This window comes from Phaeodactylum tricornutum, chromosome 19, assembly GCF_000150955.2.
Source record: "Phaeodactylum tricornutum CCAP 1055/1 chromosome 19, whole genome shotgun sequence".
Classification (NCBI taxonomy): Eukaryota; Bacillariophyta; class Bacillariophyceae; order Surirellales; family Neidiaceae; genus Phaeodactylum; species Phaeodactylum tricornutum.
Window position 1 is genome coordinate 547,004 of NC_011687.1, and position 25,823 is coordinate 572,826.

Consider the following 25,823-nt stretch of genomic DNA (forward strand, 5'->3'; position numbering starts at 1 on the left):
TGCTTTTTGGTTGAACCCAAACCCATCCTTTTTCGGGTTCAACGTACTTTTTTACCGTGTGTGTGTTTGTCACGCAGGCGTAGGCAGGTACGTGCCCGTAGAGAGCGAACTGCTCCGGGGTGCCGGACGAAGACGCATCACAGGTTGAACTTAGAAACCTTTCTCGATCGCGAAACCGGACCGCGAACAGACTCGAGAAAAGTCGGATGCGACAGTGAGTACCGTTCGGGGGAGATTCCTCCCGTCCAGTCCCGCGGAAAGGGAGCTCTTCCGTCGACCGTCGAAGTACCCCTCAACGGCGAAATCGAGGGTTTCGCCGTCGTCGCACTGATTCTTCCACGCGGCAAAAAACCCATAAGAGACGAATGTGGGAAGGGTTCCAACAAACGGTTCTATCATGTTACTTACTGTTAGTACCTTTACCTACCTCTTTCTCGTTCGTTGTTGATTTTGCCTTGACCCCATTGGGAACTTCTCCCCCCTCTGGAGAGCATTGAAAACAAAAAAAATCGGAACGGGCTGTAGACCTGCTTGAAATTCAATTCGTTCGTTGGTGACCATTTGGCAGCAACATAAATGCTCTCGCGTCGTCCTATCGGGACAAGGCAAAAGCGATCGAATTGTCCTTTCCATTACATTCGTTGACGGGGAATATGAGGTATCCCGTGCGACAATGCGTTGCCGTTTCACTCATTCTATCCCTGGTACAGGGCAGCAGTAGCAGTAGTGCTAGTAGTACTTCTACCACTGCGGCATCTACGTCTACAAGTCCGGCAGGAACACCCAAGACTTCCACCGCGACTCCTCCCCTCGAGGATTCGCGTTCGTTACCGAGGCTGCTGCCCCTGCCCCCCTCGCGACTTCCACCACCGCCTCCACCCCGGGATGCACAACACGGTAAGGCTTTTACTTCTCTCGAGAAGGAGGAGCCACGGCAACAATTCATTATTGCACCTCCTTGTCCACCAAAGGCGAAAGTGGAGGCTGCAGTCTCCGCCTTGGCGCAATCCACAGACAATGGGAGCGGTGATGCGGGATCCAAACACCAAGAAAATCGTGAATCGGAGACCAGCAATGGCACTGCTAAGGATAAAGCATCGGGGCAAGAATACTCTGCCCGTTCGGAACACTTTGCTAATTCCACTAGCGACGACAGCGTGGGGAATGGCCAAGAGACAGTCAGTATGCGGCTAGAAGTCGATGAGCCACCTAGTGAGGAACGGATCGAAAGCGAGCCCACAGTTCGACGCGACCCAACACACTCCTCGAGCTACTTACCACCGCCGCGTCAGACCGAGGCTACTTCGAAACCTGTCATTAAGCCTTTAGTTCCTCCGCCACCAGTGCCACCTCGCGCGGGCAGACATACTGGATTCGCCAACCCCCTAAATAACCAGGATTCCTCGCTACGGAGAATAACAAAAGACGCACGGCCGCCTCCGCCTCGAGTTGCAAATAAGACTGGGAACAGGAAAAATGCAGAGCTTCCACAGCCGGAGAATCCACTCCAACATGCGACTCGAACTGCGAGTTCGCCACCGTCCGAACTGGTGGATCGATCGCAACCGCTCTGGCTGCACCAGAGACGGATCACGATTCCGACCGAAGCAAACCCGCTATCGCAACAAAGGAGGCCTCCGTCCCCGCACAGATCACTGCCGAATCCGCAATATCGGCAGGCAGGCGGACGATACGATTCTTCTGAACGCGGGAGTCCGCCACAGCTGTACCAGACACAAGCTGGCTCTGGTACAATGCAACTTATTCAACGTCGACCCAGTCCACAAGAACTGCATGCGCGGTATTTGCAACAACGCTCTCACGCTCGTCCGCTACCGGCTTGGAAACGCGTTTGGAGGGGAATTGAACGGGGTCTGGATACCTTGGCCGATTTGGAAGATTCAGTCTCGGATCGGGCCTCACAACTCGTGAACGACGTAGTCAAAATTACGCCAGTAAAGCTACCCACAGCTAGTTGGATACCACCTGTTCGTAAATTGTGGAACAGCAATACTAAATCTTCATTGGCACCATTGCATGATTCATTGCAACGAAACAATAATAAGGACTACGAAGAAGAAAACGATCCAGAGTCACGAATGCAGTTTTCGGTTGCTTCCGGAAGAAGTTTGGCTAGTGCCGATGGGGCCCCCATACCTGGTGGACTGGAATCACTGGCAAATCGAAAAATGGCCGCATCGCGATTCGAATCGACAGCTCCGATCAACGGCCAAACGCCTACTAGTGCGAATGACATGGATGACAAAACTGAACCTTCTGTTACTATGAATCCGTACGTGATCCAGTATCCGCAGACATCTACGGATACCGATCTGACAGGGAGGAATACAAAACGCTTAATACGAGCAAATGGCGGGGCGTTGGATCCAGCTCAGACGAGTAGTCTTCCATTTGCCGCCAAACCTGAAAACAACAAGTCCTTTGCTGCTCCTCAAAAAGGAGCGGAGAAATCGACCACATCATCTGGAACGCCTCTGCCTGTGCCTTCCGCGGCGTCCGGAATCCGCCAGGATTCGAGGGCCTTCTTAAACTCACAGGCTAACTCGCCACATTTGTCTTCCAGCTCCAAGCGACCAACGACGACGACCTTTCTCAACGATAGCGATGACGACAATGACGGATCGCAATCTCTGGTCGGGAAGCTTGGACGAATATTGCCGTCTCTGTCACGTATACCACGTTTTCGTTTTCATTTACCAGGTCGAGGTAGTAGCTTCTCACAAGACTATTCTTCTGCCGCCATGGATATTTGGGCCGATGAAGACGACGAAGAGAGCTCGCGAGGTTTCTTAGGCATATTTAGTCGCAGCAAAGCGACAAGGCCTGATACCGTCCATGTTGCAGCGCATATGCGCCCCCGTCCAAAGAAGGGCACCTCGCTACCACCTCCATTAGATGATCTAATGGATAGGTGCGGCCGTGGAAAATCTTCATCTCTTTTGAACGCCGACGACGAGAGACAAAGCATCGCAGTCGGTCGTGCTCGTGCCGTGCTGGACATAGCCCAACTCATGTTTTTCATATTCGGAGCTAGGCTGGTGCCGGATATCGGCAGCGTACCGCTTCCCAAAACACCATTGGATTTTCTTTCAACAACAATACCGTTCTTCTTGTCTGCATTGATGGATGCGACGGATACCTGGGCCCCGTTTGCCTTCGCTACCGCATTTCTCGTGGCCAGAACTAGGGATGTTTTATTAGACAAAAGAGTCCAAACACTGGAGAAGTCCATCGGCGCTTCGGTGCACGATGAAACGCAGTATGGCTCAATGTTCTTGCGACTCTTCTCATCGCAACCAACAAGCAGGATGCTTCCAGTCCGATCGGAAAAAGCTGCTCGGGCGCAGCTTCTAGCAAAAATTGAGACGGCTCGATTGAAGACTTTCGTGTCGTGCATCTTGATTAGCCTCGCTATAATGACCGTTTCTATTCTCAGGACGCTTTTCGTGACGATTATTCAGTCCCTCGGAAATTTGGCCGGGCTGCAGGAATGGAGGTCGTGGCCTCCACATTGGGGCGAGCTGGGTGGTGGTATGAAAGGCGTCGTTCTGGATTTGGGAAAATCAATTTCTCAGATGATAACCATAGAGCTTGCAGATGTGCTCGACTATCCCTTGCGGGTTGCCTACCACGTTTCGGTATTTGCCGCTCTCTCCACGGTAGCTCTGCTTCCGGTGCTTGAGACGAAGCGCAAAGTTCAGCCTGTTGCGGAGCAAGATGCCGAGGAAGAAGGCGAAGTTCATCTCAAATTGACGGAACAAATGACCGACTTGGGCTCTTCGGGGGCAATTAGACTCGCGTTGTTGGCGGACGACAACACGATCGAGTCACTGCTTGAACGATGGCGCTTGGCCATTCCGTTGGCGGCCGAAACTAAGTCGGGTTTATCCATAGCATCGCTAAGTCGACTGGTGCTTTATGGTGGCTTGGCCGGCGCAATTCTGGTGTTTCCTCTTGTTGTGTACGGTCTCGTGGGAATCACAACGTTCAATGCTCGTAACAACGCATTACTACGGTGGGATTCGTTATGCGATGTTGCAATTGTCCTTTTCTTTACCCACCGTATTGCGTGGGACACACTGTCGCATGTAGTACGTGCTACCGATTCGAAACAGCATATTGTTGGCTTTCTGAGATCGCTCAAGATGGCTGTTGACGAGCGGACCACATCATTGTCTTCGCAAACAGTGGATTTACAGCTCCAGGCTTCGATATCCGCGATTACTGGCCTGACTGTGAAGGATCTTTGGGCCGCGCACGCCACACGACGAGCGTGGGCGGTTCGAGGAGCCAATCTAACTTGTCGTAACGGCGAAGTTCTGGTGATTCTGGGTGAAGCGGGATCTGGCAAAACGCGGCTGCTGACAACATTGGCGGAATCTATGATTGTTCCACCGAGAAGGGCTCGCTCGGCAACTCGAGTGCGAGGCAACATCTCTTTCGGGAGCTTGGATGTCACGAAATGGGATCCAAATCAGCTGAAGAAGCGGTTGGGTCTATTTTTGACCGATGTTCGCACGGTTTCCGACACGGCACAAGTTGTGTCTGGTTTGACTTTGGAAGAGATACTGGAACCTTCCGACGGCTTACGTGAGGTTGATGCTTCCCATTCGCCTGGCGTCAGTGAGCGTTCGTGTATGATGTTGGCATTAAAACTGACTGGTCTGTATACGACCTTGTTGCCGCGTTTGCCGTCAAAAATGTCGAGTGTGGTGACGGCAACAGAAGACGATTTGAGGCCCTCTCCGCTGCGACCTCGATACAACGTGTTGTCACCAACGGAATGGACGAAGCTACTCCTTTCGAAAGTACTCGCACAAGCTGTCTACGATAACGAAAACTCGGCGGGTTCCAACGACAAGATGGAAAATAGTTTGGTGGGTTCAATCTTGATTCTGGATGACGTCGTTTGTCAACTTTCTGAAGTGGATGAGGCGCGATTCGTCCGCGATTTGCGTTCGACTGGCGCTGCTACGCTCTTGACGTCGCCTCGTTGGGTCACGGGACGATTCGCCGATCGGATCGCAGTAGTGCGGGACGGTGCCGTCGTAGAATGCGGCACGCACGCGGAGTTGCTCAATCGCGGTCCCCAACAAAGTTTGTACGCGGCTAAATGGCACGCCATGACGGCACAGTAGAAAGTACAGCGCTGATTAGTTATCTTATGGCATCTTATGGCAATTGTCCACCATCCAAGGACAATGTTCGAGGCGAACAAGGATCATCTTGTTTGCGCCCTCTCCAGAGCTAGGAAACCGACATGTCGGTCCTACTATGGTAAGCGTGTGATAAAACCGATGTTCGGCTGTGACATAAGTAACTTACTTATCCCACGACGTCTCGGCTTTTCCAATAAATCAGTGCGCCACCCGTAGAGCTTGAGAGATGTTTTCATTTAAAATCAAATTGGTTCGTGAGTCGCAGACGAGAACTCGACGTTATATAGGGAGACTGGAAAGTAATTTGCGCGGTTGACGAAAAATCCCCCGTGGGATGATGTTGGCGAGAACCTTTTATCTAAGTAAATGTAACGTCGGGAATGTTACAACATGTAAATGCATAGGGCCGATCCGCTTTTTCATTTTTGAAAAGCGTTGAATTGGCGAAAAGATTTAGAATGTCGGCATCGGTGCGCTAATTACCAGCCGTTGACCGTATCATGATAATCCGCCCGCCCAACTCGGATCCACATGTTACGCCCCTTCCGAGTGGTTTAGGCAAGGGGCACGCTTCGATCGATTTTAATATCGTATTCGCACGCTCACCGAGGCCGCACGGGCAATGTTCAAACGGCCGTCGGTTCAAAGCCGACTCCATTCACTACGACGGGCTGGTTCTTGAAAAAAGAAGAGTTGTGGCGCAAATTCGTATCGAAGTTTTCATCGAGAGGTAGCGTTACTGTTATAGAATTCAACCTCTCGATCTATATTTCCACAATCAGGCGTCTGGAACGAGGGAGATAGCTCCTATTAGTTGATCCCTTGTAGTTGGTTTCACGGAGTTTGTTAGCCATTTAATCGGTTCGGTGTTGCTTTCGAACGAGCGCTCGCGGACTGTTTTTGTCGAGCCCTCTTAGCTGCTTGTTGTAACTGGAAGCTCGTTGGTCCATCCTAGGTTTCGCGCACGAAAGAGCAGCATTTCTAACGCGCAAAGAGACCTGTTATGGAGAATTCCGGACGCACCTCGGAACGTCGCTATTTGGTGCGAGGCGGCAGTGCCTCCTGTTCGGAACCGTTGGACACGGCCTCCATCGGTAGTTTGGTGCCAGACGAGCATTACGTACCGGGAAAGCGCCACGAAACGGCACACTGGCCCAAGGGACTGCGGAACGTGGGCAATACTTGCTACGCAAACGCTGCCTTGCAGTGCTTACTTAGTACCGCACTCGCACACGCCCTACTGGATCAGAAAGCAGCCGCTATTTTTCGAAGGTACAGTTCCAACCCAAATATTTTGGCACGAGGTTCCGGGAGTGTCGATTCTTCGGACGAGGAAAACGATAGACCGCTGGACAAGGAGCGAAGAAGGAAAGAACGCGAAGACCGACGGTTGTCGGAGAACTCCCGCTGGCTCACCCGTACACTCCGTACCATCACGGTTGACTACCATGCCCAATCTACTGTAGACGCTTCGGACCCGCTCACCACCACCATTTCCCAGTGGCTCTACATTGCTGCTTCCCCAACACCAGTTGTCGATCCCGGTGCTATTACCCGGCAACCAAACAAACTAAGCCCCTGTTTGCGTCCCTTCCAACAAGAAGATGCGCACGAGTTCTTGCGCGCGCTACTGGGTACTCTTACCATGAGTGGACAGAATAAATCCCTCAGCAGTCTTTTTGACGGGCTTCTCGAGTCGGCTGTCACCTGTCAAACCTGCCGGAGACCATCGCTCACGCGCGATCGATACATGGACTTATCGCTCGATATACAAGCGGAACAAATAGAAACCCTAACGGACGCTTTGCACGAGTTTACGAAAACTGAACTGTTGAATGGAGAAAACAAGGTAAATTGTGGAAGATGCGGAACAAAGCGAATTGCTACGAAAGGATTAAGGCTCGCGACAGCCCCTTCCATCCTGGTTTGCCATTTTAAGCGCTTCGCCTTTGACCGCTTCGGCAATGTGGCGCGGCTATCCAGGAAGGTGCAGTTTCCTTTGAGACTCGAGATTGGAGCGTACATGTCCCGGGTCAATAAGGCTCGGCCACCGCCCTACGATTTAGTGGCCGTTTTGGTACATCAAGGTCAGAGCTGTGAACGCGGGCACTACGTCGCCTTTGTCAAAAAGCATGGTGAATGGTTCGAGTGCAACGATGAGCGGGTCACTAAGGTCGATGTCGCGCTTGTCCTCTCACAACAGGCCTATATTTTGATGTACGAAGTGGCAGAAATGCGCGAGAATCACGGATTTCCGTCGCCGCATCGACTCGCCAAGCGTGTGAACAAGGAGGACATACGAGCGGCGAGTTCTAGCCGTCAGGCATCCTGCGATTTTTCCTTGGCATCTCTGTTGTGTGGTATGGATCAAGGTATTTTGGGAGATGCTATTTGTTGTGACATGTCAACTTATTTGAAAAAAACCAAGCGAAGGAAAGCAAGATCTTCTCAAGATGATCTTAGCACGCTGGGTGAGTCCACGGTCGACTCGTCTGCTCCCCCCTTTAGAAGAAGCGCTTCTTCTGGAAACATCTTGCGCCCCCGGCAAGGTCAGTCAGGAACTCATAGTACCCCTCGAGCGTGCCAGAGGTTTGCCGCAGTCGATCACAGAAACATGGTGGGAATGGAACGCCGAGCGGAAGCAAGCAGTGATATGGGCACAGTTGTGGAAATACCACGTTTTTCGCGAGTAGCATCCAAATCCGAGCGATTGATGAGAGCCGAACCAGGAAGCTTACCTCCCAGGTACGGGCGTCTACGAGAAGACTAACTAACTGTAAAAGTGTTCGTAAAGCTTTGCCGAAAGGACGAAATTGAGATTTACTACATATTGCGTAGGGCTATAGAGTTGCACGTAGCGTCTTACGTTCCAACTCCCTACCTCCGAAAGTGCTACTCAAACGCAAACTGTGCTCAGACGCCGCCTTCATCTACCAATACCTACGATTGAGTAGTATTTGTGACCTAGCTCACAAGTTCAAATCACTCAAACTTTAAATAAGTATGCATTTCAAACACGTGACAGCAGGTAGGGAATACAAATCGCTGTGCTTCCCTACTTGTCATCGGTTGGGATATCAATGAGGAGCTTGGAATAGTGATCATCAATCTTATTTTTGTGAATGAGATACAGGAGTACATTGACATTTAATGAGTTTACATTGATTTTGTTTTTGCCTGAGAACTTCTGCCTGTTTCAAATAGGTTTGTCACAGCGTACAGCATTTCCTCTCCGAAAGTAAGAGTACGAACCGACTCTCCATCCTGTCCGGAATAGATTGTCGGGAAGGATGTGTCTTCACTTTTCACTGCGAGTAGCAAATCATTTTCGCTGACGCCGAGACGCTTCGCGTGCTTCTTGAGAGTCTTTATGGCAGTTTCCACATCACCCAAAGAGGAGTCTAAGGACAATGCCGAAAGCGCAGCATCTAGCTGCTGATCCAAATCATCAAGCCAGTCCATTTCGCCTTCTTTGGACGTGGTCCTAGACTTTTTGGTAGTAATTTGTTTCTTCGGGCTGTCAACTACCAGCGTTGAAGCAGAAATCATGTTCTTTGGATTCCCCATCCGTGATTCACTATTGTTGTGAGAGCCGACCTTTCCAGATTGCCGGGATATACTACTCTTCCGGGATAGCTTCGATAGATTTCGTCGAAGAACATTACTAGGTTCAGAATGCACACCTTTCGTGGCTTCGCCCAGGTTTAGAGGAATGGAGCTTCGGTCGTTTGGCGATTGCGGCTGGGTCGACTTTCTGCCGGTCATCGGACTCTTGTCCTTGTGACTCCTATTCCAGCGTTTCCTTTCCTTCAAAGTGTGAGGGGTGATCGGAGGTCTTTCTTTGGAGACCGCCGTTTTATCGGTCTCAGGGGAGTAGGATTCCTGAATAGCTGGCAGGCGCTGTGCGTTGCTAATTGTAGCGCGGTTATCGTCACAATATTCAATCGGGTAACGCGATAAATGCTCTGAGGTTTCCATTCCACTGATAGAACCGCCTAAGCTTGTTGGAGGCACTGAAGGAAGAAGTTCGGAATCTTTCGGACCATTCCCCAATGGGCGTGGCTCAGAATCTTCGCATTCCCTCCTTTTGGAAGCGATGCAGTTTGCTGATTTTAAATGGACCAATTGCTCCAGGGCGCAATCTTCAGCATGATCAGAGGCATCTCCTTTCGCAGAATTGGCCACATTGGACGAAGAAATTTCAAAACCGCAACCACCCCTTTTCCGTTCCCCAACTACTTTGCTGAGAGAAGTCGTCGGCTTTGGAGAAGGCAGAACAACCTTTTCGCCATTTTCAATCTTCAGATACGCCTCGATTACCTCGCCAATGCATTCAGTGACATGCGGAAAGCCGCTATTGTCCGACGAAAATCCGAGCTGATCATGTTTGGACGGGCATTTGTTGTCGTAGACTCGCTGAGTAAGCCCACCGCTCACACTTCCGGTTGAAGGGATTGGCTCACCTTGCAATTTCTGGTGTTCTTCTGACATCAGGAGATCGGGCGCTTTCGGAATTGACACGCTTTCTGATGCAGGAAAAATTTCATGCCCGGCAATTTCTGTGCATTTCGCAAGACAAATAGATTCATCTGAGGTAGTAAGACGCTTTTTGAAGAATCCGAGGATGTGCTTCGCTTTTGCTACGCTTGTAAGTCTTTTCTTTAGTTTTTCCCCCATCAACCGCCGAGGAGGTTGTACTTCTTGCTCAAGCTCGACAGGTTTATGGACTGATAATACACCCTTTCGCCCATCGATTAGACGTTTTATGATCCGGAATTTCTTAGAAGGATTGCATTGTTCAGCAGGTGATTGTAGATCCAATCTTGCCACTTCATAGAGCGTATCGTCCAAACTTAAAAGCTCATGCATATCAAAAGAGCGAGAATCAGGGTGCGGCATCTGGAGAATTTCTTTAGGACCAGCGAGTCCCGATAGAAGCGGCAAAGTTGACATGGATGGCGAGGCAGCATACAAAGATTCGGGGTCCTTTTCAGGCGAGAGATGCGTAGTTGGGACAGGAGGCTCTTCGCTCGATTTTACGAGACAATGCTTCGGTTCCATTTTCGCCGACTGTGAACAATTTCCAGAGCATCTTTTTTTTAAAGGTAAGACCTTCTCGGTGGGTGGAATAGTGACGGATGAGTACACCGTCGTTTTCGGGACACAACTGCAATCCGTTGTGTTCGCCTTCTGCGACCGAGGCATCAAACTACACTTCCTCAGCGGGAATTTTCCGATGGAAATTGATTTTTTCACTTTCGCCTTTTTGCTCGAGGGCTCTCGCAGTTTAGACGATGTGTTCGTTTCGATCGAATTCGAAAACACCGTGCCGTGCTGTGAGCCGTGCGAAGAGAGATCAGAAGTTGCCTCAGACCCTGCTTTGCTAAGTCGATTCTTTAGGCGTTGGAAGGTACTGCGACAAGGCGTCATGTCAACAGCCAACTGATGGGTTCCAGCATCTGTTTTTTTTAGCTCACAGGACAATTTGGGACTTGCAAAAGACGCCTCAGTTTGGAGAAGAGCCTCAGAGAGGTCAAGGTTTTGGGAGGGTGCGGCTTCTTGTCCTCTGGTGATCGGTGACGGCACGTTCCAATCAGGCTCTTTTTTCGTCAAGAATTGACTGTGATTTGTTTTCTTTGCCGTCAGGTCCAGACCCGAAAGATTTTTTGACAGTACCGAAGCAGTGAAAGGAGATGCCGTATTCGAGTTGCTGGGCTGTTCCTTGATCAGTTTCTGTTCAGTACTCTGATGGGGGATTCTACCGTCGAGAGATTCATTCCCTTCGTCCGCCGAAAATGTAATATCCATCCTCTTCCTTCTTCGCGCGTTGGATAGAGAAGCATTGTATCGCTCTGCGGAGTCCTTAGTATCCGCTGTGGTTAAGAAGGAGCGACAGTCCAGGTCATAACCCATGGCTTGCAAATCGCGGGCCACTGCATCGGCTTCGTCCGCTCCCGTGGAATTTGGCAGCGGCACCGAGACGTCAATAGAATCTTTTGAGACGACGGTAGCCATTAAAGCTCGTATCTTTTCTTTACGTAGCCGTGTGGCTGACTGGCGCCTGGGTGGTGCCGACAGCGGTTTTGTAGATTCACCAGGCTTTTTCGAGCGGATCATCTCGGAAGCTGGCACCCTTTTGGTATTTACAAAACGGCTGTTCGATCTCGTGCTATGTTTTTGATTCCTTTTCGACAGCGGGGTCCACTTTTCTTTGTTGATCTCAATTTTCTTTTTCTCCCGTCCATGAGAACGGCGTTCCTTGGCTGATGCCGGTGGTGTGTTGTACCCCAATGATGTTGCGCGCCGACCCAATCTTAAAGGAGTGGCAAACGCTCGTGGACTAAGAGGCAGACGGTTTTTGACAGATCCGCGTTGGTGAGCTTGTTCTTCCGTAGTCCAGTCGGAATCTTCCCCGCTGGAGGTACAATCACGACCTTCGTTTTCGTTGTTGTCGTCGTCCCCCCAAGAGGCACGATCCTCGTCGTCCGTTGCGGCTGACTGTGAATACAAGGATCCACCTTGCGAACTTGGTGTGTTCTGAGTATCGGAGGAATAACAGGCGGATCCGTCTTCCTCGCTTTCATCATCGCTGGAGGATAACTGCGGCGTCACGAGTTTGCGCGACGTCGTGAAGTGCTTGCTCTTGACCCGGACGATCGTCGTTTCCACCCGACGGGACGTCATGATGATGCAGTTGTGATAGTGCGTTTGGGATGGGAGGGATGGATTCTCGAGTCAATGTCTTAACCGTAAAGGGCCAAGTAGGCAACTGCGATGAATGCGCTCTGTGGAAGACTACAAAAGCAGTTGTTGACGAAGGAATATGGGTCACAGACAGCGCCAAAATCGTTGGATGCAAAAAGTGAGTCCTTTGCCGTCGCTGACAAGTTCGCCAAAGCTCGCCAATGTCTACGCAACATCCTTCCGGATAGAAAATTGAGAAGGGATAGTAGACGAGAACTTCTGCACCTATTACAAAACTACTTTGGATGATGTCATTTACATGTTAAATAGTTTTGTCCTTGCAAGCTTGGTAATTAACTGATCGGGGTCACAGTGTCGTGGTTACGTTTGTCCTCGATAAAGTCATTTTCAATTCCCAACCCCATATCACAGGCCAAGGTATCTTCGGTGCCCTTTTCGTCCGTCCGGTTTCCGCTCTTGGGAGCGTCGGTTGGTCGGTCGGTCGGTCGGTATCGCCGGAGGTTTGTTCCGTCTGTCCTGGTCTCAGTCGTTTTTGGTGCGCCACCTGGAAGCCGTGTCTATCAACGTGACATTCAAAGGCAGTGAGAGAGCCGATCCAATATCGTCTTCTGTCCGACTCTTGAAACCACGACGCGAGCGACACACGTACTGCGCGCACAGTGGCAGTATAGTCCGTATAGATACATACATATATTTCCAGTAAAATATACACTAGCACATTGCTATCCACACAGACCTTCCATTGGAAGACCATGATAAGGATGAATGTGTCGAAAGCCATCATCATGTATGGGCAACTGTTTGCCGTAGCGCTCCTTGTGACGTCGGGAGTCTCGGCCGGATCGACATACCGATCGACCCTCGGCGCCTGGTGCATCCCCCGCGGGGGATCGGACTACGACACTAACGACACGATAGAAGCGTACGAGCAGGCGCTGGAGTCGGTCAAAGCCAAGGTACTACAAACGGCAGCGTCGTCAATTGAGGATTTGCGTTCCGAAATCGTCGACGGTGGGAAAGTCGTGGAAGCCTTTGGCACCGCGACGGAGACCATTTGCAACCAAGCGTTGGAGGGTTTTGCGTCCGCCGCGCCGGAAGCCGGTGACGACGCCAACAAGGCGGCGACCTTTGATCGCAAACTGCAGGAACTCGAAGCCGCTCTCGACGCTCCGCTCCAAGTGCTCTACCTGAAGCAGTTGGGGTTTTTACGGGAGGCCGCGCTCCAACGCTACCGGGCGGCCACCAAGACGTCCGGTGCGTCCGATTACGAAGCAATGCTACAAGCCGACTCGCAGTTTGTGCGGGAAGCGGACGGATCCATTCGGGAAGGATCGGACTGGGACTATACAGCCGAACGTGCTTTTTTGCAGTCGGTCATGAACAACATTGCCGAGTCCTCTCGCAAAGCCATGGACGTGCAAATGAACAGTGCACAACAGCAACAGACAGCCATGCAGTTCCTCCAGTCACAGCAACAAATGATTCAGCAGTTGCAGATGCAACTCTACGGACAGTCGTCGCCCTGGAACGTGGGTGTGGCCTACCGTATCCCGGATACCAATTTCAATCTCCAGGGATCCTACCAACAGGGACGCGCCAACGTGCAACTCAGCTGCGTGCCGGACGAGTATGCTCCCTTTCTGGGACCCAACGGATTCACTAATGGTGTCGGACCGGGAAATTTGGGATTGTCGCTGAACTTGAGCGTTTAACATTTTAACAAAGCGAAGCATGGACTTTAGGAAAGATAGCAGCGTCCGTTGCTCGCCGTTCGATCGATCCTATTGGCTTCGGTCGGAAGGAAAGTGGCGAGCGCTCTTCTCAACCTAGCAATAGCCTAGAAATTGTACGCCTACGGTACGATCGCGAGGACCGTCCAAATCTACCAACAAAACAGACTGCCACTGTCCAATTACCATAACCCCATCCACTACCGGTATACTTTCCGACGAGCCCAGCAGCATGCTGAGAATATGGGAATGTGCGTTGATCGGTTCTTGATCACGCCACGCCTGCAGCGATTGAGGCTGATCAATATCCCAACCGTTATCCCGGCACCGCTGGGTCTCCTCCTGTGAATCGGGGCGCTGGTCAATGTCGTTGTGGTAGTATCGGACGCCCTTTTGACGGTGGACCGAATCGGAGCGCTCGTCCGGTGGAGCCAATCGCAAAAAGTATTCTTCCATATCTCGTGCGAGACGCGCTTCGCGTTCATTCAGAACAATCGCCGTGGTAGTATGCCGACTTATCACGTTAACGACACCCTGCTGCAGACCACTGTGTTGGAGCAACTCTTGCAGGATGGGCGTCAAGTCTTCCACAGAAATCTTCTGCTGAGGTGGTCCTTTTTGTGAAGTTGTTATCTCTACTTGCTTGTATTCGCAAATGGGTTCCCCGAGGGATCTTCTTGCTGTATCCAAGATGCGGAACGATTGCTTTGGTGCTCCTTTCGCACGAGCTGCCGGAATTGAGGGCACAATTAAACCTCGGGCTACACGGCTGCCCGCAATGGCCAGAAGCAGACAAAGTACGTAAAGGAATGTGATGTCAGTGTTACGCATTGTCGAACCGGTAGCAGGCGTCAATCTTGCTTTGGAATAAGTCCTATCTTGAGACGTCGGAGAAGGAAAAAGTCGGGTAGGTAGACTGTCTAGGCTTCGTGATGGATATTGGCATGAACAGTAAACGCCTACTCTCAACAAACTGTGTGAGAGTGCAGTAAAAATGCTTCCTTTCCAACAAACCTTTCACTGTCTATTTGCTCACCAGTGTCAACTTTGAGTTTGAATTTAACTACAAATGAAACTTTCAAATTCGAGAATAATGTAAACCGATCCAGGCACACGAATTTGACAGTAACACGATCCTTGCCATTTTCTCATTCTTTCCAACTGAACGTCCTCTTGTCCAAGACGGTACACGCTCGATATTCACAAAATTGCCACGGTTTACGTCGTAACGGACGCCAATCAGTCTGTATCTCCCGGTATGTTGTGTCGGTAATACATGTACGGGTCTCCTGCGACCAATCCCGACTGTACTCGCGTTGTTCTTCAATCGGCGAATGCGTTGGCGCCTCCTCAAATCCTGCCGTCACGTGAGCTGTACCCGCATCCGTCCATTTATATATATTTGAACGTGGAAAAACAAATTGCACTAAGAAAAACACCTCAATCTCAAGTACATCTACAGTACCAAGCATTCCAGGTTGCTGGTCTGTCATCCATTCAGTACCATTCCTTGTACGGCCGCCAAGCAAGAGATGATAGGTGACGGGCGACGACCGCGACGTTTTGCACCCCATGCGGTATGGCTGAGCCGCACTGCTGTTGACGGAGCGTGGTGCGCCGTTGGTAGTTGTATTGGCCAAGGAGCTCAAGGCGGTCGAGTTCGGTTCCACACTAGACGCTGGCACTGGCTTCCCAAATAGGTCACGGTCAGAGTGTCGTAGAGTTGATACAAATGGATCAGTTCGTGGTATCCCACGCACCCTTTGCGTCAGGCCGTACTCTCATGGCGGAGAACGGTACGGAAGATACACTCTGTCATGCTACGACCATACACGGAGACAATAACAACAGCGTGCAAGGAATTTTGGTTTGCGCACGAGATCTGGCTCCGTCTGTTCCATATTTTCGGCAAAGCTATTGATTTGTAAATACGATGCTCGGTCGAACAAACAAACTTGGAGTATACCGTTAACAGTGAGCTACCTCCTGTTTGCATAGGATCACAATCCGTGCGTATCAGCTACAAAGAACCACGTTTGCGTTTCTAGATCGATGATGTGGATTCCTCACACACAGCCACACACATCTCGGTTGCGTCCAGGGGGTGATCCACATCCAGCTCTGTCATGAGAATGGTTCGTCGACTGTCTGTATCTTCATCATCTCCTGTGTTATTCTCCACTGCATCTTCTTCCTGCCACTGAATCCGATACCGCCGCAACTCGCAATTGGTAAACCGTTCCTGCACGTGCCGAGTTGCCGCGGCCGCGGTTGTGGATGGCGGTGCAGATGCTACTGATGGTGAATCGCTGGTATTGTGGCTTCTACCATCCCGCACTTGCACTCGAGGATGCTCCGTCATGGTAAAGCGCAAGATCCCACCGTGCGTAACCAACAGTATTCGGTCTTCGGGGCGCGACAACAACCACCCCAACCCTTGGTAACCACGCTCGCTACAGGCCCGATGGGTTTCCAAATCGGGTGTCCAAAACGAATCTTCTTCGTGCGGGTGCAAGTGCTCCACATCCCAATGCGGAAACGTGCGTTGAATTTCCGAAACGCTCCGACGCTTGGCGTTCAACAACCACCCGTTGATTTCGCGAAAGGACTCGTGCAAGACACGAAGATGCGGACGTTCGTCACCGTAAGTATTCGGTGGCAAGGCGAAATCCGCCGTTTGCATAGCACGAGACAAGGGACTGCTTACTACGAGCTGAATCCGGTGTGGCCAGGGACTCGTGCGGTGCGCGTTCCAAACATCCCGGGCCTGTTGTTGTCCAATCGCCGTGAGGGCACTGTCGAGGGAATCGTCCTGGCGCATCAATTCCAGGAATGTTTCGTGCGAGCATCCTTCGTCTTTGGCGGCTTCGGCGCGAGGATTGTGCGTGGCTTGGCCGTGACGGAGTATCCAGACGTCCTTGTACCTACCGGTGGACGCGGCCGCGACCCACTGGGATGAGGACCGGGCAGCTACCATACCGACGAGGCCGTGGTAAGCAAGACTTGTGACACAAAACCGAATCAATGGGAACGATGCAGAAGTCCTAGCAGATGCACGGACGCTCATGAAAATGAACTGGGAAATGGGTTCTCCGCAGATCAATGGGAAAAGGCGCTCCGAGTCTTGGTCTTTTCCTTGGGAGAATGGTCGTATTTTACGTCTTTACCCTTTCAGTTACTGTAGCAACAGTAACAGGAAACGCTTATCCACTCTCTACTACGAAAACGATTCTGCCGAAGATGTTTTGGGGGGAATGCCAGACCGAACGGGAAGACAACCTATTTTCTACTGCTGTTGCCATACCGGTACCATACCTCTCTAACTGTACCTTGAGAGAAAAGGCTCACGGTCTGCCTCATTTTTCTGGATTAAAAACACACCAAATCGACGTCTCGGCAATGGCGCGACGAACATACCAGCCTCGTCGCGAATGCTTGACGATCCTCCCTACTAACACGAAGTGGAATACCTATCGTATTGTCATAATTTTGCTCGTACTCGCGCTTGACTTCAATGGATCGGTCGTCGTACGCGCGAAACTCTTAGCCGCCGTGATCCTTCCGCACGGCGACTTTGCCTACGACCCGACGTTGCTGCCGACATCCCATCCCGGTCGACCGATAGCCGATCGATTGGCTAGTACATCGCGTGCCGTCGGTCACTGGCTTGTCCAAAAGAATGTCGCTCCCGACGTTCTTTTCTTTTCAACGCCACACGGGATTGCCCTGTCCAACGATTTCGCCCTGTACCTGGGCTCCATGGCCAGTGGGACCGCGCGGATTGGAAAAGATCTACGCAATGCCAGTTTCATTCCCTACAATGTGCGTATTGCCAACGTAACATTGGCTCCCACAATGGTGGCAGATCTTATACATTATTTGCGAGTACTGCGGCAACAAAATGTGTCGGGCGTTTCCACCTCGCCCGATGATGCCGATGACGTTCCTTTGCATTGGGCCGAAGTCATTCCACTTTCGTTTCTGGATTCCAACAAAAAAGGCAGCGTTGTAGGAAGAGAACAATCCGCTCTCAGAAAATCTCATCGGCGACGTCGCTTACCCACAGGCGCCGGCAAAACGAGGCAGCATTTGATATGGTCCCATCCGTTGCAGCGGTACAACGCAGCACCAGCCATGGTTCCGGAATTGCTGCACGTAGGATGTCTACTGCGGACTTGGCTTGAACAGCGCCCTGAAACATTTGCAGTCGTCGTCTCCGCCGATTTGTCTCATACACATCGACAGGACGGTCCCTACGGATATTCCAACACTTCAATAGCCTTTGATGCCGCCCTAGTGGAATGGGCGAGCGGCAATCCTTGTCGGAACCAAGCTGCTCTACTGGAGCGGGCTCGACACTTACAAGCAGGAGCAAAATCTTGTGGATACACCGGCCTGGTCCTTTTGCACGGAATACTTTGCTCAAGCAACGAAAATTGGGAATCCCAGTCGCCCCACAATTCGCAATTGTGGGAATCCAAGGTATGGGCAAACGGAAACGCGACCTATTTTGGCATGATGGCCGTCAGTATCGCAAAGAATTTTGAGGATATATCCTCACCATGATGTATGCGTAAGGCTCGACGACCTCTCCACTACTGAACAAGGAGCTGCGAGCGCACGCATTCGGCTAACAAATATCTACAATGGTGCCAAAGAAGTTGTGCCGTGGTAGATTCTTCAGCGTTTGATGGTCACATTATGTGTTTGGATGCTTTTTAAAGTTGCATCAACTCAAGAGAAACGGATGCAAATTCAGCGCAAAGAAGGCCCCACTGGCCTGTGTCGCTAGCAAATAGTACATATTTGATAGCTTTTAGATTGGTGAGTAGATCGAAGAGCTTTCAACAGCTTTGTTGTCTTATTTGATCGTCGCCTCTATGTCCCGAATCGTACAAGTAGCTCATTTTCGAAGCTGAGCTCCTTTTGGATAGCTGCCTCGAACGCCCTGCCAGTCCATTGCTCGATGCAATAGGCGAAGCACAGCATGCAAAAAAGTCGTGGGTGTTCAACATCCAAATGACCACGATGATGCGTGCAAAAAGTTCGTCACATGTTTTGACTCCCTTGTATCTGTGCCTGCTTGGGTTCAAGCTTTTCTGTCGTGGCTAGAATAAATGCTGCCACATACCGTTCAAAGTCACGCAAGCCTTTAAAGGTTGCCTACATGTCTAATAATTCCAAAACAAATTCCTGCCGTATCAAGCCCCAATGGTTTGGTGCGACCAATCTACAATTGGCAAATGGCTGTCGCAGCAGAACTCCGATTGGCTCAGCGAAACGGCTCTATCCAGTCGATACGTGTTCGCTCAATGTGACAGAGATAACGTTCACCAGATTGCTCTCAAGAGAACTGCGTCGAGTTGTCTGGGCAAAATGACAAAGAATCCTAGAATTGATCGATTCATGAAAAGTTGCCAGCTATGGAAGAGGCCGGAGCTTCAGCACAGTCCAGGAGATTTGCGAGTTCGAAACGCATAAAAGGAGCAGACACTAATCAATCTGCTTTGGAAGACCACAGCTGATCCTCAATTTGCTCTAAGAGCTGAACAGAACTCGGATCATCAGACGAGAACTTGCGGGCAAAAAAGATGCCTTGCGCCTTAGCGTCTTGCAGATAGTCCCAAGTTTCGTTCCCGAGAAAGTCGGCCGTAGTGGAGGCAGTGCGGTTCGTGCCAGTCGACCGCGTGGCGTCCTCCGTGCGATAGCACAAAGACTCGTTCCGACTCAATACGGCATTGTTCATAGACGACCCACAAGTCATTGCACCGCCCCAAACTTGGAAAATGCTCGGCTGCTCCAGCGCTTCGGTTTGACATCCAATCAACGTGAGAGCAGCAACCCAATTCCGTTCTTCCAGACAACAACAGCACCCATATTTAGAAATGGCAAATAGTTCCCGAACCGCGGCGCTTTCCAATAACAGACTCACTATTTCCCGTCGGTAGATACCCTGATTGCCGGAATTGGTCTTTCGTGTCATTGCGGCTCGAATTCGTTGAGGAATAGAGTTGTCATCGAATGTTCTACGGGGCAGTCGTTTGTGTAGTTTGGGAGCACCAGCAGTAAAAATCAGTCGCTTTTGCTTTAAGAGCACACTTTGAGACTCGTCATTCACCACAGCGCCTTTTTGCGTCATTTCGCCCAACCAGATACGGCGAGGGGAAAGCGCCAACGTTTGCGCTAGAGAAGTCGCATCAATCAATGGGAAGGAAGCTCCATCGAGCGTGACGTAAAAGTCGTATTCCAATTCCAATTCAAGTGTGATCCACTGCATGATTCGATAATTGATCATAGACACAGAATCCGTCTTGTACAGAACAGTTCCGAACTGTAGTACAAAAACGTTTTCGTATTCCTGTACCAAGTTATGGACGGCTGCTACAAAGGCCGACTCAGTCCGTCGTTCCAATTGAATAGTAATAACATGCTGAGGTAGATGTATCGCGTGAAGCAGTCGTTCCAAATGGTCCACATCACGAAACGCCACAATCACGAAGATGATTCTAGCCAAATTTTCGTCTCGTCGTTCGACCGCATCCAATTCCAGCACCCGTATACGTGTCTGTATGGCTTCTAGATTTGGTGTCGTGATTGGTACGGATGGTACCTGGTACATTTCGAAATCGCAAAGACCTTGGGCATTGGCGTACATTTCCAAAATCTCCAAAACGAACTCCTTTCGCATGAGATCAATTTCGCTAGATGTCAGCCCCGTTGGTTGTTTGGAGGATACGCCGGTGCGTGCCGCAGCCTTAATGGAAGCCGCCACAGCATCGTTGACGAGTGGTTCTGCCCACGCGGTAAAATTAGACCGCCGTAATGGTTCCGAAAGCACTTTCGGAACATTGCAGTGGTATAGCTCGACGACGTCGCTACCGAGGGGTATTCGTTTGGTGAAGTCAAAATCGTTCAAAAAGTCAAAGAGCGTAGAGGAAATTGAAGAAGCACTTGGCTGATTGTCTTTTACATTGTCTCCTTTTCGCGCGACGTCGGAGATGATAGGCCGACTTGGTACATCAACACTGTCATCATCGAGCTGGGTACCAGCACTCACAGGATCCGCAGGGTCGTTGTCGTTGACTTGCAAGGGTGGCATGCGGAGATTGTTGTCAACAGCCAATCCGGGAATGCCGTGATGTGTGGTCCACCAGAAACGAACTAAAAACAGCATGGGAATGAGTGCCGACACGAGGAGAAACCGCAAAAAGCCTACGAAGCTTCGTCCAAAGGCTCGCGATCGCCGTCGCACGTCTTCCCGGCGAATTTGAACCATTTTGATCTATTGCCGCTGTAGCTGCTCTACGAAAGCAATGCCTTGTCCCCACCGACTGAAACAATTCAAGCTGTTTTTACAGTCAATGCGAAATAGGGTTGTGCACGCACAGTCAATACGCCGCAATCATTCACCTTCATTGCAACTTCGGTTGACAGTGACTTTGAGTAGGGAAGTCCGAAACCAGTCGTGCCTATCCGGGACCTCAAACAGAGCATCAAGATACTTTCATTGGTTATTTTTATCACATGTGACACATGGAAAGTAGAGCTCGTCGCCTACTTGTCAAGATTGGCATTCAAGTGTGACATGTCCGGCCGAAAGCGACATGTCGCATGAAGAGGTTTGAAAGGAGCGAGCTCTCATCTCGAGCAGAATTTATTATGTTCGATGAGGTTTGGGATATGACCATCCTATGAAAGGAGGTAACGGATTGAATTTAAGACCTGAAGAAGTGAAGAATGTGTACATCGCAGAAGCGATGTAAATACGGAAGATTAGCGATCAAACAGCGAGGTTTGAGAGGAAACAGAACTAGTGAAAAGTAAAATAAAGACCACAACAACAAGCACTAGAGCAGTGTGAAAGAGTAGATCAAACGTAAAGGAGAAATAAGAGAGAATCTATTTATTACGTCTCTGTTGTCAGCTAGTAATCGTATATTTATGTGACCAATTTCTTGATCTTGATGCTGCGTTCCTTCGCGTTCTTCGGAAGTCCTCCTAACAGTGAACTCCATTCACATGTCCATGTTCCCTGCCTTTTGTGAGCTGTCGTATCGTAGGTTCGGGCCACACCTATTTACAATTGGCACTATCTAGCCGCTACTAGAGAGAGGCTTTCGCTATAAGCAATCTCCATAGAATCGGTATGAATCCCTTTTTCGAATCAATGTCATAAAATCGTATATTTATGTGACCAATTTCTTGATGTTGACACCGCGTTCCTCGCGTTCTTTGGATATCCTTTAGAATTTCATTCACAGGTCAATGTCCAGTGCATTTTGTGAGCTGTCGCAGGTTCGGGTTCTACTTATTTACAGTATTGACTAGCCAACCTTGAGGCTTTCGCTGCGACCGTTTTACAGCAATCAGTTTTGATTATGCGCATTCTCCATTAATCTGGTATGATTCCCTTTTTAGAATCAGTGTCATTAAATCGTATGTTCATGTGACCAATTTCTTGAAGTTGACACCGCGTTCCTTCGCGTTCTTCGGAAATCCTCCTGAATCCATTTTCAACCCCAAGTTCCGTGCCTTTTGTGAGCTGTCGTAGGTTCGGCTTTACTTATTTAAAGGAAGCAATAGCCAGCTTAGGCTTTCGCTGCGACTATTTCACGGCAGTCCTTATGCTTCAATTGATCTAGCTTGACAGCTCGACGCAACTGTCGCTGAATCTTGATTTACATTAGCTCTCAATTTCGAGTCATTAGTGAAGGTACTGGTACATCAATAGTTAATTAAGCAAAACAAATTCCTTTGTATTCTTACTAGCTTTCCTTCAACACATTCGTCCCCAGGATCTTCTCACTGGACTTATTGTCGGAGTCTATCAAAAATACCTGACTGTGAATGACATGACTGCGTGCACTATATTGAAGTTTTCCTTCAACTGGGATCCTGAAAAAGTCACGCCACCGTGGGAACCATGTATAGCCTGATTTGCCCAAAGCCCCACAGTGAATTCGAAGGACGAGAAAATGCATGTAAGCTGCTCTAAATGTTTGTGTGGGAATGGTTGACTGCAGAAGCCAAAGAACAAGCAAAACAGGCTAAATTCGATCGGATTCGGTCCCCATTGAAGCATATCCTTTCGATGACGAAGATCCTAGATGAATCGTGCATCATGAGCATGAGCAAGACAAGCACTGGTGAAGAGGATCAACAACTTCTCATAATTTCGAATCGCGATCGTATCAAAACAGACAGTCATGAAGTTTGCCTTTGCCCTCTCCCTCTTCCTCGCCGGTACCGAAGGATTCGCCCCCGCGAAGCCCGGTACGACGCTCTCCACGGCCCTCCAGTCCTCGTCGAGCTACGAAAACGAGCTCGGAGCCATTGATCCTGTTGGTACGTAACATTCTTCGCAGCCTGCCAAAATCTCACCACACGACGCATCTATTTCTTTTCGTATTCAAGACGTCGTGTATTCGTAGACTTCACCGTTTTCGCTTGTGTCCTACAATTTTTTCTAACATCATCTTCTTTGATCTTCCTCTGGTACTTCTTTCGTCACCACAAACAGGCTTTTTCGACCCCGCGGGCCTCACGAGCAACATTGACGAAGAGACTTTCCGCCGTTATCGTGCCGGCGAAATCAAGAACGGTCGTGTCGCCATGCTGGCTGTCATTGGGTACATTGTTCCCGAGTTTTACCGCTTCCCCGGAGAGCTCATGCCTGGACTCGCCTTTAAAGATATTCCCAACGGCATCGCCGCCGTCAATGCTATTCCGTCCATCTTTTGGATGACGACTTTCTTTGCCATTGGTATGGTGGACTACCTCAATTCGGATAACCTCGGCTATCACGAGATCGCCCCTGGTCCGGAAATGGATGAGGAAACCATGAACACCCGCCGCACTAACGAGGTCAGCAACGGCCGCCTCGCCATGCTGGCCTTCTTTGAGCTCCTTCGCCACGACTGGCAGAACACTGTCCAACCTGGCTTTGATGGCTTTGACAGACTCATCACCGGCCTTCCCTTTCTTTACAACTAACGGGAGTCTCGTTTGCGTCGCTCGCTGCGTTCGATACCGCAGCTGGCCAGTGACCTTTGGGGGGTAGAGACCACAAATCCTATTTGGAGATGAGGAACTCCTTCCTGTAGTAATGCTGTACGTTAAGCCAAAATTTGCATTGCTCAACAAGGGCAAGTCTGAAAAAGTAGGCCTTCGCGACTGTTTCGATTAGTTGCGTTACATCCGGAAAATGAGAGAGATACTTTGATGTCGGATTTGTGATCAAGGTATTCCCCTCTTGCTTCACGTCAACGTCAACACAAGCTGCGCTATTCTCCATTGTCGAGGTATCATTTTGAAGCACTTATGTTGAGAGGGTGTGTTTTCCAAAAGCCGTACAGGCTGTTGTCTTGAGGCTTCCGTGAGCGGTATATGGAGCGTCAAATTGCTTCGAGATTGGCTGTTGATATTGAGTTGACAATGAAGGAAGGAATTCACAGTCAGTCAGCGTGCCATCTTGTACTGCATGATCAACACAGGATTGCTTCTTGCTTATATATTTGAGGCTCAACTCCGTTCGCGACAAATGTCGGATCTAGTGGTCTTTCTTTTTCCGTTCAAGGTCTGTCAATCTAGATATCTGGAGCCATCGGCAGGAATGGGATTTCTATATGTGACGTTGTGATATTGAGAGCGATTCTTCTATATAATTTGGTTGAGGGATCAAAAAAGTTTATATCGGAACACTTTCGCCAACAATATTGAATTTCATATAAAAACAGAGGTTTGATGCGTTGAAGACATTATACATACCAAATTAAGGGATAATGTGGTAAGATTTGGCAAAATGTTTTCTATATAGGCCGTAATCTAACGGATCGATTCACATTTCTTTGATCACGGAGGTACTTGCACCTTTCGACCAAACCCTCTGAACCGCTATATCCTGACCATTTTCTGCCTCGTTCTGTTGAGTACATAATCACATCTAATCTGCAGAGCTACTCTCATCAACTCTCTGTTATAATGGGCAACACGTCTTCGGAAGCCGCGGGCTGCGCGAAAAATCCGGCCTTCGAAAAAACAACCCAAAAAGGCCATTCAAAAGAACAGAACCTTGAGTACGCAGTTTCGAGCATGCAAGGAAAGCGGCCGTCTATGGAAGACAAGCATCTGTATTGCGTCGAACTTCCCGTACACGGTAAAATTCCTACATTTCTGGTGGATCACGCGATTTTTGCTGTTTTTGACGGACATGGGGGTCCTTTTTCATCCACATATGTGGAAGAACATTTTCTGCAAGTTCTCTCACGAAGACCGGAGCTCGCCAGATATGCCGATATGCCTCCAACTGGTTCCAAAAGCCGAGCAGATGCCAACGGTATTATGCTTCTCAAGCAGGCGCTGGTATCAACATTTTTGATGCTTGACGAAATGCTCATTCCGATGCAGAAACAGCGCAATGCCGCTATTTCAAGTGGAGAACTAACGCCACCACCTCTTGCAGCCGAAAGCGATTCGGAAGACGAAAACACTGCTGGAACGGACTCCGGCATCCCATTAAAGCTAAATGGGGAACGCTCAGGATCTACTTGTGTGGCTGTTCTGTTGACACCAACGCACTTCGTCTGCGCCAACACGGGAGACTCTAGAGCCATCCTGCGTAGGAACGGAAAGATTCTACCTCTCAGTTTTGATCACAAGCCGGTAGAAGTAGGCGAACGAGCTCGCATTACGAGCGCAGGCGGTGTCGTCAAGGGCAAACGGATTGATGGAGATCTCGCTGTTAGCAGAGGCTTTGGAGATTATATGTACAAAAAAGATCCCGGGCTTGCTCCCGATCTGCAGAAAGTTACAGTTGTTCCCGATCTCGTCGTCTACCCTCGTGACCAAGCTTTTGACGAATTTATTCTTTTGGCATGTGACGGAGTTTGGGATGTTGCTAGCAATACGCAGTGCGCGGACATTGTCCAGAAGCTACTTACCGAAGGAGAGACAGATTTGGGAAACATATGTGAGGAGGCCTTGGACACTTGCCTCGATCGCCACAGCGGAGACAACATGACCGTTATGCTTGTGGGACTACCAGCCATGAACGTAAACCGAAGTGGAATTGCCATACTATCAAATGCATTATGGGGCACAAGAACAGCAAGAAAAGTCCGTCTACTGACAAACGCAACCACCAAAGCAACTGGAACTGCACTCGACACAGTTCGAAAAGAAATCAAGAACCACATTCGACCCAGTACGC

At 49.9% G+C, this 25,823-nt stretch overlaps 10 protein-coding genes across 10 annotated transcripts; 6 read left to right on the forward strand and 4 right to left on the reverse strand.

The window, feature by feature from the left end:
• Nucleotides 1-653: 653 nt before the first annotated feature.
• PHATRDRAFT_48876 (predicted protein) lies at nt 654-5,311 on the forward strand (the record flags this gene model as incomplete). The annotated part of the gene is made up of 1 exon (XM_002183341.1): nt 654-5,311. One exon carries the CDS (start codon nt 654-656, stop codon nt 5,157-5,159), a length of 4,506 nt encoding a protein of 1,501 aa, XP_002183377.1. The 3' UTR covers nt 5,160-5,311.
• Nucleotides 5,312-6,780: 1,469 nt separating this feature from the next.
• PHATRDRAFT_15310 (predicted protein) lies at nt 6,781-7,350 on the forward strand (the record flags this gene model as incomplete). Its single annotated transcript, XM_002183342.1, has 1 exon — nt 6,781-7,350. A coding segment is annotated over one exon (570 nt), but the record flags the coding sequence as incomplete, so codon positions are not given.
• Nucleotides 7,351-8,336: 986 nt separating this feature from the next.
• On the reverse strand, nt 8,337-11,864 carry PHATRDRAFT_48878 (predicted protein; the record flags this gene model as incomplete). The annotated part of the gene is made up of 1 exon (XM_002183471.1): nt 8,337-11,864. One exon carries the CDS (start codon nt 11,862-11,864, stop codon nt 8,337-8,339), a length of 3,528 nt encoding a protein of 1,175 aa, XP_002183507.1.
• Nucleotides 11,865-12,670: 806 nt separating this feature from the next.
• Nucleotides 12,671-13,597, forward strand: PHATRDRAFT_48879 (predicted protein; the record flags this gene model as incomplete). Its single annotated transcript, XM_002183343.1, has 1 exon — nt 12,671-13,597. One exon carries the CDS (start codon nt 12,671-12,673, stop codon nt 13,595-13,597), a length of 927 nt encoding a protein of 308 aa, XP_002183379.1.
• Nucleotides 13,598-13,711: 114 nt separating this feature from the next.
• On the reverse strand, nt 13,712-14,446 carry PHATRDRAFT_39455 (predicted protein; the record flags this gene model as incomplete). The annotated part of the gene is made up of 1 exon (XM_002183472.1): nt 13,712-14,446. The coding sequence occupies one exon, from the start codon at nt 14,444-14,446 to the stop codon at nt 13,712-13,714; it is 735 nt and encodes a 244-aa protein (XP_002183508.1).
• A 1,537-nt stretch (nt 14,447-15,983) lies between these two features.
• PHATRDRAFT_22821 (predicted protein) lies at nt 15,984-16,720 on the reverse strand (the record flags this gene model as incomplete). Its single annotated transcript, XM_002183473.1, has 1 exon — nt 15,984-16,720. A coding segment is annotated over exon 1 (699 nt), but the record flags the coding sequence as incomplete, so codon positions are not given.
• Nucleotides 16,721-17,014: 294 nt separating this feature from the next.
• On the forward strand, nt 17,015-18,181 carry PHATRDRAFT_39457 (predicted protein; the record flags this gene model as incomplete). The annotated part of the gene is made up of 1 exon (XM_002183344.1): nt 17,015-18,181. One exon carries the CDS (start codon nt 17,015-17,017, stop codon nt 18,179-18,181), a length of 1,167 nt encoding a protein of 388 aa, XP_002183380.1.
• A 257-nt stretch (nt 18,182-18,438) lies between these two features.
• Nucleotides 18,439-20,891, reverse strand: PHATRDRAFT_48881 (predicted protein; the record flags this gene model as incomplete). Its single annotated transcript, XM_002183474.1, has 1 exon — nt 18,439-20,891. The coding sequence occupies one exon, from the start codon at nt 20,889-20,891 to the stop codon at nt 19,113-19,115; it is 1,779 nt and encodes a 592-aa protein (XP_002183510.1). The 3' UTR covers nt 18,439-19,112.
• Nucleotides 20,892-22,581: 1,690 nt separating this feature from the next.
• Lhcf15 (protein fucoxanthin chlorophyll a/c protein) lies at nt 22,582-23,769 on the forward strand. Its single transcript, XM_002183345.1, has 2 exons — nt 22,582-22,960; nt 23,136-23,769. The coding sequence occupies exons 1-2, from the start codon at nt 22,822-22,824 to the stop codon at nt 23,606-23,608; spliced, it is 612 nt and encodes a 203-aa protein (XP_002183381.1). The 5' UTR covers nt 22,582-22,821; the 3' UTR covers nt 23,609-23,769.
• An 826-nt stretch (nt 23,770-24,595) lies between these two features.
• On the forward strand, nt 24,596-25,654 carry PHATRDRAFT_15442 (predicted protein; the record flags this gene model as incomplete). The annotated part of the gene is made up of 2 exons (XM_002183346.1): nt 24,596-24,871; nt 24,971-25,654. Coding segments are annotated over 2 exons (960 nt in total), but the record flags the coding sequence as incomplete, so codon positions are not given.
• Between the last annotated feature and the right edge of the window lie 169 nt (nt 25,655-25,823).